At 43.3% G+C, this 12,409-nt stretch overlaps 1 protein-coding gene and 1 pseudogene across 1 annotated transcript in view; both read left to right on the forward strand.

Moving 5' to 3' along the window:
- Positions 1–11,439, forward strand: part of EXOC4 (exocyst complex component 4) — a 724,031-nt gene extending 712,592 nt beyond the window's left edge. Inside the window, exon 18 of the mRNA XM_044246587.1 lies at positions 11,185–11,439. Within this exon, the coding sequence (XP_044102522.1) occupies positions 11,185–11,422 (238 nt within the window). The 3' untranslated portion in view covers positions 11,423–11,439. The remainder of the gene's footprint in view (positions 1–11,184) is intronic.
- Positions 5,814–5,929, forward strand: LOC122905667 (annotated as a pseudogene).
- Positions 11,440–12,409: the final 970 nt, after the last annotated feature.

The following is a 12,409-nucleotide window of genomic DNA, read 5'->3' on the forward strand; positions in this document are numbered from 1 at the left end:
AGGGTTTAGTAAATAATGCCCTGGAGTATTTGCCATTGGGACCTGCTGATTTGCATATGCTCTCGCTTTTCAAATAATCTGCTGATTTTTTTGTTCCTCTGCCAAACCCGTTTTTTTCTTTCTGGCCCGTCAGTCCTAAAAGATATAGTTCTTTTGTCTCAGCAAAGTAGAGAAATCCCCCGTAACAATATCGAGAAGTGCGGTGGGGTCCCTAACTAAGACCAAAAGTCATCAGTAAGGGTTTGAGTAACTTAGCCAGCTGATGGCCGACTAGCAATTCTTGTATCAGACTCCCCAGCAGTGATAATGGCTTGCAGTGAACCACCCACTCAGCCTCACCCAGACCTCATCTAAACACGCTTGTGGGGTAGCTGGTTAGGGCAGAGTCAGTGGCTGAAGGAAAGAACTGGCAGCTACTGGAATGGATCCATTACCTTGGCCTCATTGTCTTAATATTCTAATGGCAGGTTCTTCCATCGAAGCCATGCACTCCTTGCCTACCCTCACTGACCTCTCTCCCCAAACACTTACATGTAGAAAAGGATTTCTGTTTATAAATATGGAAAGCCAACACCAGTGACCCCTTCCCTTCTCTATCCATCACTAAGTGCTGGTCCCAGGAGCAGAATCCTATCCTTGGCTTGGTTCCTTGTCTAGTGCCCTCCAACTCTTTTCTTCTTTCCCACAGACCAAGAGAGAGGAGCAGAATAGGCAGGCTGCCTGGCAAGCCCAGATTTATTTTACTATAAAGTTTTTACCTAGTGTCCTAGATATCTTTGATCTGGGTCATGGTTGTATTTTTTCAAAGTGGAGATAAAGGAAGCTTCTCGAAACCAAGAGACTATACATCTATAATTTTCTCTGTTCTACAGTAGTCCCCCATTATGTGCAAGGACTAACTTCCAAGATCATGTCACAGAAGTCTGAAACCACGGATAGTACTCAACCTCTCACATACTATCTTTTTCCTATATGTAATACCTTTGGCAAAGTTTACTTGTAAATTAGGCACAGTAAGAGACCAACAGCAATAACTAATAATAAATAGGGGGACAATCATAACAATCCAGCATAAGAAAAGTTATGTAGTGTCAGAATATCTCGTGCACATCCTTCTTGTGATGACGGGAGATGGCGAATGCTTGTGTGATGAGATAAAGTGAGGTGGATGACATAGGCCTGTGACATAGCATGAGGCTGCTGTTAGTGATACGTCCAGAGGCTGCTGTTAGTGATACGTCCAGGCTGCTTGTGGACCGTAGTCGGCCATGGATAACTGGAACCACAGATAGCAAGACTGTGGATAAGGGGACACTACCATATTAGCTTTTAAGATATTACTATGGCTTCCTAAGTACTAGTGATAATAACACTAGATATTCCTTTGAAGAAATCCTTTGCATTATTTATTGAAAAGTTGATAGATGCTTAAAACTGAAAAAGCTATAGGGCCTCTGAATTATTTTTCTTCTGCGTATGTCAGCCACCACTTCCCAGATGGCTAATCTGGGCCATATAGATAATACTCAGTATAAGGGCCCTGTGCTAATCTGTAAATAATATGTGGCTTGGAGACCACCAAAGTACGTAATACTATCTCCTTTTATCAAGCTATGATCTTCAATATATTATTTTTTAATTGAAAAAAACTCTCTAAAGTGATATTCAGCACAGCATAACTCTCCTTAACCTGGATTCACCTTTTGATAATCAAAAGAGCGTTTACAGGAGTAGGAGACAAACACAATTATGAAAGTAAAATGAAGGACCTAAATAAAAAATCACAGAACAAGAGGGTAATTCTATTCACTCTTTCATATTTCATTATTTGATAACATCAGAAGATGAATCCATCAGAATTGCTTTGGCAAGTGCAAACAGAAGTGTGCCTGATCAATATTTATTAAAGCCTTCAAAATGGGAGAAGGAGTTGAGCAGACTTCTTAATGGACTGAATAATTATTCATACAAATGGGGTTTGACCGAAGGCAGTGCCAGACCAAAGAGACACAGTTTTAATTGTACTGAATTTAAAATGCAGATCTTCCTCTAGCCCTGCTGCAGAAAACTTAATTTAAAAAATTATCTGATGGAGCGGAGAGCGACATATGAATCCTTAAGTTCCTGAGGAGGAAATTTCAGCCACAGATAGTATAAATTTAGAAAGTATTGCGAAGGTGAGGAGCAAAATTTCTAGCTGAGAGAACCAGGAGAAATTTTCTTCCCCTTTCAGGGACTATAAGTGAGTTTGGGAGAGGACCATCATCCCACAAGTGATGGGTCTCTGAGGAATTCCTTTGTTTGGACTGGTTGTGATTTCTTTCTTTTTTTTTTTTTCCCCTAATTTTATTTATTTATTTGACAGACAGAGACCACAAGTAGACAGAGAGGCAGGCAGAGAGAGAGGGGGAAGCAGGCTCCCCACTGAGCAGAGAGTCCGATGCGGGACTTGATCCCAGGACCCTGAGATCATGACCTGAGCCCAAGGCAGAGGCTTAACCCTCTGAGCCACCCAGGCGCCCCGTGGTTGTGTTTTCTGAAGAGAAACAAGGCAGGGGTCTGGGGCCTGCTGTCAAAATACCAGGCTACGTTCCTGAGAAGGATGAACACAGCCTACTTTAGCTTTTAGCATTTCCTCAGAAGAGACCCCCCCCACCCCCACCCCCACCCCCAGTACTACTGACGCGTGCTGGTTATCCAGACTCCGCCATCAGGCAACTGTGGTTAAGGATAGTGCTGTCCGTGAAAGCAGTGTGTGTATGTGCCACTTTCTATAAAGAAAGTGCAGGTAGATGACCCATCAAGCCTGCACAGGACTGGCACAACAGATTCTCAGGCTCTGACTACCTCTTGAATGATTTTCTCCTGCCACCCGCTGAGGGAATATCTACACTGTCTTTTCTAAAGACCACGCTTCTCTTCTGGAATGCCCTGATCCGAACAAAAGTCGCCCCCAGTCTGTTGTCAGGAATGTTAAGAACTATCCCTAGAGAACATAAATCCAATTCTGCCAATACCTCTCTGAAAATTATTTCACTTTTCTCTACCTGAGTTTTCTCATTCCCGCAATGGAAATAACTTCCACGATTTCAAATTAGAATTTTCAATCATGTCTGTAATAAACCCTAAGCTCTTTGAAGGGGAAGACAAATGAGAGCAATTATATTATATTTTTTAATAAACTAATTTATTCTTCTGACACACGGGATTACCATCCATTTTATTATTGGTCTGGAAAGTACACATCTGAGCTAAGTTTACACTTGTTCAGAATATTTCCAAATCAATCACTGCAGCGTCTCACCTACTACGGTTCAGGGAAAATCAGCATCAGCTAATTCTGATGGAAGCCCGTGGTTTTAAAGGAGCAAGCAGAGGATGCTATAAAGATTTTAAAACCCAAAACTGCTTAAATAGCATCTGCTCTGACCTCTTTGTTTTCAGTTTGGGCAGCAGAAGTCCAAAGAGCCGACAGCCTTTGCCCAAGGTCACACAACGAGTTAGCAGGGAGTGAAAGACTTAACCAGAATCTGAGCTTAGTTGATCTCTTGAGTATTCACTTCTCTCTAAGTCTTCTAAGTCTTTCTGCTCTAACTACCTCTTAATTATTTATGGGATGATTACCTAGTTATGGATTATTCCGTTCCTTCCTTTTTCTTTCTCCATCTCCCTGCTTATCACCATGCATGCATGCATTGGGTGGCATACCATTGAATGAACAGAAGTTGGGTGTTTTACCCAACAATTTAGTGACCCATCTGCTACTGGGGTTTTTTATTCAGGTTCTCAAAATGCTGCAACTATTGGCTAAAAAGAATGTGGGGGGTACTGTCGATACTAAGTTAAATTCAGGTAAAATTTTGCTCCTTCACAACTTAAGTTTAAGAAGTCTACTTCAGAGCCCAGTTGTCTTGTTGACATTATACTTTCAGTATCTCAGGAAGGAGTAGATGATAAAGCCTTTACAATGACATTGGTTAGTTATCCCTCTTCCTCAAGGAAGTAATCAGTCAGAAGGGCAGCCATCTTTTGGAAAGAAAGGTGACTTTGTCCATTACCCACTTGGAGGGGCAAAAAGCGAGGAACACATGACTCGATGAAAAAGCCAAAACTCATTTCTGTAACTTCTGGAATGCTGACTCAGCAGCATGACTTCATTATTTGTTTTAGAGCCCTGAACTCCCAGATCAAATCCAGTGCTGTTCAAATATTAACTACAAAGTGTGCAAATGAATTTCGAATTACCAAAATACTGGCGTATTCCATTACCATGGAAGGCAGAGTTGAGTTAGTACGTGAATTTTATTTTGTCCCTATTACCTGAATCATGACTAAAATTTGCTGTGTAACTTTTCTTTGCAATTAGTACTTCCACTTTGTACCGCTTCCATTATGTCCATATTATGGCATATTCTGCTTAATCTTTGTGTTGAGTCTGTAGAGTCTGTATGACATACAGGGTTCAAAGTCCTTGATTGTGAGCCCTTCGGCAAATGGCTGTGTGCTCATTTGTGCAGTGTGGATGTTTGCCGTAGCTATGTCAAAGGGTTGTGTATGCCAGTGCACCTAAAATTTAGACCTTTTTTTTTTTTTTAAAGATTTTATTTATTTATTTGACAGACAAAGATCACAAGTAGGCAGAGAGGCAGGCAGAGAGAGAGGAGGTAGCAGGCTCCCTGCTGAGCAGAGAGCCTGATATCCCAGAACCCTGGGATCATGACCTGAGCTGAAGGCAGAGGCTTAACCCACTGAGCCACCCAGGCGCCCCTAGACATTATTATTAATAGGATCTCAATCAAGACAGATTCTCGTACCCGGCATGAGACATAACTAGGTAGCCATGGAAAATCAGATTTCCTTCAGGGATTTAGGACTCTGGACGCCACCCTGTAAAGGGAGGCAGATGGCAAAGCTTTCCCCGGGGAGTGTGGACAGCCCCTAGTTAGCACCTTCTTTCCACCCCCACCCCCAGACTCTCAGGACCGCCTGCAGGTCCAAGAATGACAGTTACTGTGTGGGAATGGCTGGTTTTACTGGGGCTTTCTTCCCTCCATTTACAACGAAGAGAGCTGAAACTTGGCAGTAGCTTTTCAGAGATGCAGTGATAACTTTTATGATGAGTGTGGCAGAGTGGGAGGTGGAACCAGGGACAAGAGACTAGAAAGGTCTTGCTTCTTGTTTGTGGAAATTTCTGAAGAGTTCTTGAATAAGAAGAGCACTTATACTCCAGATATACAAAGGTATATCAACAGACTATGTACATTAAAACATACAGACCTGGGGTACCTGGGAGGCTCAGTGGGTTGGGGCCGCTGCCTTCAGCTCAGGTCATGATCCCAGGGTCCTGGGATTGAGCCCTGCATGGGGCTCTCTGCTCGGTGGGGAGCCTGTTGCCCCGTCTCTCTCGGCCTGCCTCTCCGCCTACTTGTGATCTCTTTCAAATAAATAAATAAAATTTTTAAGAAAAAGCAACAACACATATCTATGTACAATAAAAACCAGTAAGTAAAAAAAATTAATAATAACAAATAAATAAAAATAAAAACCAGTAAGTAGATGAAAAATGGTTTGACTTCATGAATATTAAAAGAATATGAGGAAGTAGGTGCAGTCCGATGTTGTTGGTAGGAAGAAAAATCGATGCAACTCTTTTGGGAAGCAGTTTGGAAGCATTGCCCAAGTCCTAAATCCTATACTTACCTTTGACTAAATCTGCCTTAAAAATCTATCCTCAGGAAAGAAAGTGTTTAAAATAGGAAACAAAGGGGCACCTGGGAGGCTCAGTTGGTTAAGGGTCTACCACAAAAACAAAAAGCTTTGCACAGTGGCAGTATTGTAGCCAATAAGGTTTATCCGAGGCGCGATTATTGCTAATTTAAAACCAAAACAAATAAGTAAAATAAAATTGGAAACAGTGTCCAACAGTCTGTCAACCCAAATATTTCAACTGTAATAGAGAAAATTGGTAGAACATCACACAAAACAAAAACTAAAAAGAAATGCAAAAATGTGGTACATCTTTATAACGGACTTCTAGGAGTAATCTTCGTTTCTGCTTAATCTTTGTGTTGAGTCTGTGTAGTCTATATGACACGTATATTAATTTCCCAATCAGAGAAAGATTAAATAAACTCTATTTGAAAACTTGAAAAAGGGGGCACCTGGGTAGCTTAGTGGGTTAAGCCTCTGTCTTCGGCTCAGGCCAGGATCTCAGGGTACTGGGACTGAGCCCTGCATCGGGCTCTCAGCTCAGCGGGGAGCCTGCTTCCCCCTCTCTGCCTGCCTCTCTGCCTACTTGTGATCTCTCTCTCTCTGCCAAAAATAAATAAAATCTTAAAAAAAACTTGAAAAAGGAGACCTGCCCAGCTTACCAACATGCCCTTCCTGTCCTCACTAGTGTAAATATTTGCCAGTAATAATAATACTGTAATACAGTAATAATAATAAATGGGGAGAAAGAGGTGCAGTTCAATGCCATTAAAACAAAGAAGAAAAACACACAGGGAAGAACAGCCCATTGAAAAAGGGAAGGTGAGGAAGGTTTGAGAAAATCATCCGTCTGTGCCAGAACAAAGTACGAACGTTGTCATATTCCCGCCTGGGCGCAAGAGACCAGTGAAGGCGACACCACCCCATGGCTCTCCTATCCCCCTACCTGCCCCCTTGTCCACTCAGGCCACTTTGGGAACCGCTGCACAAAGGTGCACCTCAAAGAGAGAAACCATGGGAGGAAACCACCTCCACCCAGCCCACTAGGTCATTAGAAACTCTGGTTTCTGGAATAGGATCTTTGGTCCACATCTGGCTTTTGGCTTCTGAATGTCATGGGCTTTGAAGAGACTTGCTGTCCAAGTCATGAGCTGGAAAAGGCCTAAATCAAATGTGTGTTCCTCGCTCCTGTCCCAGCAGCTAAGTGGAATCTCATACAAAACCTGATGCCTGGAAGCCACGGCTGCTATTGTAATGCTTGATGATAAAGATCAAGCTTTCATTTTCCTGGAGCCTCAATAAGTGCTGGTAAATTATTTATCCCAATTGGGTTACATGATTTCATTTCACCATGTCAGTGTGTATCATGGAGGCCCATTCTCATTGTACAGTTTGGGGCATTTTCCTATTTCCTCCTTGGGGCACCTGGTCGCACCCCTCCTCTGCCTCCCGTTACCACCGTTGCTGTGCTGATTTAGTGTCGTCTCTGCTACCGGGTACTAGTCTGCAAGATGAATGAATTTCATTCCATCTTTAAATATTTATGTTTCTTTATGACCTAATATATCATCATGGTTATGGGTAATTTTTTCCCCCTAACTACAGAAAACACACCATCAGTTACCTGTCAATTTTGTTTGATAACTCAGCTTTGCACTGTTCATCCGAGGCTCTTGAGGACTCTTTTAGTCTCTGAGTCTACTTCAGAGTGTCATTCTGGAATTTAGAAAGTTCTTCATTGCACAGAGAATATTGAAACGTTAAGGACTTAAGTGGCTCACCGTTTATCATGTATCACACTGGTGGAACCAGGACTGACGGGAAATCCAGGCATCTTCATTTTCTTGTTTGTTCCCAGCATGGAACAGTGGTCTCTGTAGAAAACCAGCCAGTGTCCCTGAAAACAATTCATCAGATTTTTCTAAAGAAATCCAATTTCATCTGGCTAGGTGGGCTCAATGTTACTTAAGATAAATGATAAAAATATTAATATCATAATACAAAGAAACCCAGTTCTTTTGGATTAATCTCAGTCAAAAGCATCACTGTCCACTTGCTGCTTCTTTCTCCTTCCCTAATGCTTTTAGGTCCTTGGCTCAAGGAGATGGGAATGGTTCTGTAACGCTTCCCACACCAGGGAGACTCTGGGTCAGAATCCCAGCTAGGTTCCGGTCCTTTGGGAATCACAACAGCTGGGGTGGGTCCTGAGGAATCTGTACTTTTCATAAGCTCCCGAGGCACTTTCTTTTTTTTTTTTTTTTTTTTTAAGATTTTATTTATTTATTTATTTTTGACAGACAGAAATCACAAGTAGGCAGAGAGGCAGGCAGAGAGAGAGGGGGGAAGCAGGCTCCCTGCTGAGCAGAGAGCCCGATGCGGGGCTCGATCCCAGGACCCTGGGATCATGACCCGAGCCGAAGGCAGAAGCTTTAACCCACTGAGCCAACCAGGCGCCCCCCGAGGCACTTTCTAGCTGGAGAACCACCAGCCGAGAATTGCAGCCACCATGCCCCTTCTAACCTTGAAAGAATCACGGGCCCCCAATTTTCTGTCATTCCGTTAGGTAAGTCTAGATTTCAATATGTGTTCTTTTCCAGCAAGTTTTAAAATGTGTTCTTAGGTAGTTCCCTAAATGGGCAGCTCTCTCCCTTACCTGTGCATCCGAGAGACACCACATTAGATGATGCAGGGCCTCATTTCTCAAAACGGGGGCTGGTACCAGGGAGGAAGCCATGGTGTGCCAAGGAACGTGCAATGCCATCAGATAAAGATGCATCTTCCTACAGTATCAAGTTTTTCTTAAAATTTGTATTTTTAAGTTCCAACAGATGTATTGTGGGGTATGGGTAATTCATGTAGGTTTTATGCTGAACATGAAGCTTCAGAAAGGTTCCTGACCGTATCTGATACTGGGCTCCCGGAAGTCTGCAGGCTGTAGTCAATTTGCCTCTCATATTAGAAGTACCTCTGTCTGTCTTCAAGGTTACCTTTGATTTCTAAATATGTGGTTTTAGGAAGTGAAAGTGAACTCTCATTTACAGAAAACTAGCCCCAAGAGGACCCTCTGTGCAAGGATGTTGACCCTTTTGCTGCCTGAAATCACTCATAAACTTGCCAATATAAAATGAGCATTTACTATTCCTGCCACTATTTAGGAAGTATTTGTGAAAGCGTACTCTTCTGTTTTTTTTAAAGAGTATATTAATTAGAAAAGGAGGTTTAGCAGAGCAGGAAAAGGAATTACTAGCCATGTGAAAAGACACCAGTACCGTTACTGACCATATTCCCATTGTAACAACAATTTATAAAATATTATTGAAATTATGAGCTCCTAGAATATATTCCTTACTACAAGGATAACTTACTTCTCCCAGAGGATGTTCTTTTTATCAAGATGTTCCTGATGAACAAGAAACAAATTCAAGACTCAAGTCCAATGAGCCTGGTAGGTCTGCAAGATCCCTTCTTCTCTGGAGTTGCCTTAGGCCTTCTGCCTTTCTGCCCTCCACTGAGGCAAAGTGCCTTTCCTTTCAGGAAGAGAGAAGGAAGTAAACTGTGCCTGGGAAGGCTTCTCAGTTCTTTGCCTAACCAGCTGTGACAGCATCGCTTGGCACAGAGCCTGTACTCAACTTTACCTCCTGGGTAATTTGTAGTAAATATGCAAGTTAGTGTAGATTCCAGAAGGGTTAGTGGTGGCATAATGTTGGTTTTAAGAAGGGCAAATGGCTGCCTTCTCCTTTCCTGACCACACCCCCCATCTTCTCCCCATGTTTGGAGACTCACTGTAATGCATGTTTCTCTTATGGGTAATACTCTCCTCTCCTTCACCCAGGCCAGTGGCCTTGCAGCCAAATGGATCTCAAGTCTGCAACTTTTTGCTAGAATTACAGCTAATTCCCCCACCCCCAGACCATTCTGGTACCACTATCACCTTAATCTTCCAGAAGCACAACTTGGATGGTGCTTCCATTCTCAACAGAACCTTGGGGGGTGAGGAAGGGAGGTCCTTTACTGACTTGACTAAGTCTAAGGTTCTTTATTAATTTAACTAGCCTGATGTCAAACAGTCTGCCTTCTGACTTTTACTAGCTTTTCCCACAACTCTGCTGTCCACCTACACTCCCCAGGCCAACCACATTCCCCCTCCCAGGAGGAGTCTCTGCTTCTGCTCTTCTCTTTTCCCTTAATCTAGAATTTCCTTCCCTGAAGCCCTGCCTGGCAATATCGTACCCCATATGAAGTCTTCCTGGATTCTTCGCCTTCCCCTCAGCATGGTAGGATTTCTCCTTCCTCTGCTATAAATTTATAACATTTATACTGCCTTCATGTCACGTGGAGCATTATTCTTGTCTGTATTCATGAAGAAGGAGAGTTAGAAACTTGGGTGCATATCCCGCCACAGCCCCTCCTTCTTTGGGACGCTGAGCGAGTCCTGTAACTTGGTACGCTTCAGTTTCCTTATCTGAGAAAAGGTTCCCTAAGTATAGCGAGGATTAAAAGACGCAGTACTTGGAAATGAACCTTGTCAACAGAAACTCAAACATTATTTCCCTGTTTCCCTTATCTTTCTGACTTACCTCTGAGCTATTTGAGGAGAGAGGTGGTGTCTTGCTCACCATTATATACTTCCAAGACTATCCTTACATTGCTATGAATACACTATTATTATTTCAAATAATGGCTAATATTTACGGACCATGTATGTTAGTAGGGCACCATTCCGAGTGCTTTATAGGGATGAATTAATTCTTCCAATAACCCGAAGAGGTAAGTACCATTATTATCCCACCTTATGGAGGAGAAAACCACACATTTCACAGAGCCTCCAACAAATAAGTAAATGAACGAGGGATTGAATAAGACAAAACCAGCTTTCACGGCGCCTGCCAGATGATTATTTCTCTCCCTCCCCATGCTGGCCCTACTTCTTTTTCTTTGGAACCTGCTAAGTAAATATAGCATTAGGCCAAATCTCGAGTGAACGGAGACCCTGAAAGCTGGGAGATCTCCCAGAGCCTTCATTCAGGCTTATTCTCATGAAGAAAGCTCCGCTGAGGGGCGCCTGGGTGGCTCAGTGGGTTAAGCCACTGCCTTCGGCTCAGGTCATGAGCTCAGGGTCCTGGGATCAAGTCACACATCGGGCTCTCTGCTCGGCGGGGAGCCTGCTTCCCTCTCTCTCTCTGTCTCTCTCTCTGTCAGCCTCTCTACCTACCTGTGATCTCTCTCTCTGTCAAATAAATAAATAAATAATCTTTAAAAAAAAAAAAGAAAGAAAGAAAGCTCCGCTGAGCTCCAAGAGGACGGAGATCGTGTGTGTCTTGTTCTCCCTTATATGCATAGGACCGAGAACAAGGTCTAGTGATCGACAAATCCCTGTGGAATAAGTGATTTATAAACAGCACGTTCATTAACCCGAAAACCACACAAGTGGCTGACAATGGAGATGGTGAACAGTGTCCCCTCTTCCCTCCCCAGGCAGTATTACGAGATGTTATACAACACGGCCGACGAACTCCTGAACCTGGTGGTGGACCAGGGCGTGAAGTACACGGAGCTAGAGTACATCCACGCCCTGACCTTGCTGCACCGCAGTCAGACTGGGGTAGGAGACCAGACCACCCAGAACATGAGGCTGCAGCGGCTCAAGGAGATCATTTGCGAGCAGGCTGCCATCAAGCAGGCCACCAAGGATAAGAAAATAACTACGGTTTAATCGGGCGCACTGCTGGGGGCGGGGGAGCGGGGGGGGCACCATTTTTGTTCATTCAGTCCTCTTTGCTTCTTTCTCTGGTATCTTATTGGGTGTATTCGGAGTGGATTTGCTTTTCTCTATGCTGATGCTTTAGTGGAGAGAAGACGTGAGGGTATTTTTTTGTGTCTCTTTGGGCTTTTCATATAAACTCTAAAGGGAGTTTGCAGTACAGACTGTTTTGATTTAATGTCTTCTCTAGCACAATCGGTTCCAAAGGATGGAGTTGACGAGGGTAGGATGGGAGAAAGGTGTATCAAATTGGACTCTGAAAAAAATGAGTGCACAAATTACAGCTGCCAGCAATCTTTGGAAAGCAGACTGGCTCCCTCGGTTTTTGTCCGTTCCTAAAACACTTTATAGGGTTCTCTTGCACAGACAGTAGCTTCTGACTCTCTCAACCCTGTCAGTTTACAGTTCAATGAAATGAGCATATGTGCATTGCCTTCCGTCTCTGTTGCCAACCTCAGATCAGTGACTTCTCAACTGGCTGTAATTTTCAACAAGTTTTCCTAACCAAAATAGGACCTCTTTGGGGCTAGGGGAAAAAGTCCTTTATCTCGGTCCCTGAGCGAGTTCTGTGTGTGGCAGCTTATACACAGAATGTAGTCAGCGTATTGCCTTTTTGTCTTTACTGCTGCTGCATCAAAACCAATAGCCTTCAAATTAATCGCAAAAATGGAACAATGAAAGGCAGTCTGCCCTCCTCTTGATTTTTTAACCTCTGCTTTCCAAGAGAAAATCGTGGGTGAAGAACTTTGATTCTCAGTTAAACACTGTTTGGATGTGAGCGGTTCTTAGATGCTTACTTACCCTCGATGTGAGCCCCTAGGTCTTCCTCATCTTAGAAAGTTGCCCTGGTCCACTCAGCTGAGTGCCCGGAAGATGGGACGGCATGACATTCCACCTTTGTGTACCCACCAGCGGAGGCCATTTCTAAAATGTTCCCAG

The sequence above is a fragment of the Neovison vison genome, chromosome 4, assembly GCF_020171115.1.
Source record: "Neovison vison isolate M4711 chromosome 4, ASM_NN_V1, whole genome shotgun sequence".
NCBI lineage: Eukaryota > Metazoa > Chordata > Mammalia > Carnivora > Mustelidae > Neogale > Neogale vison.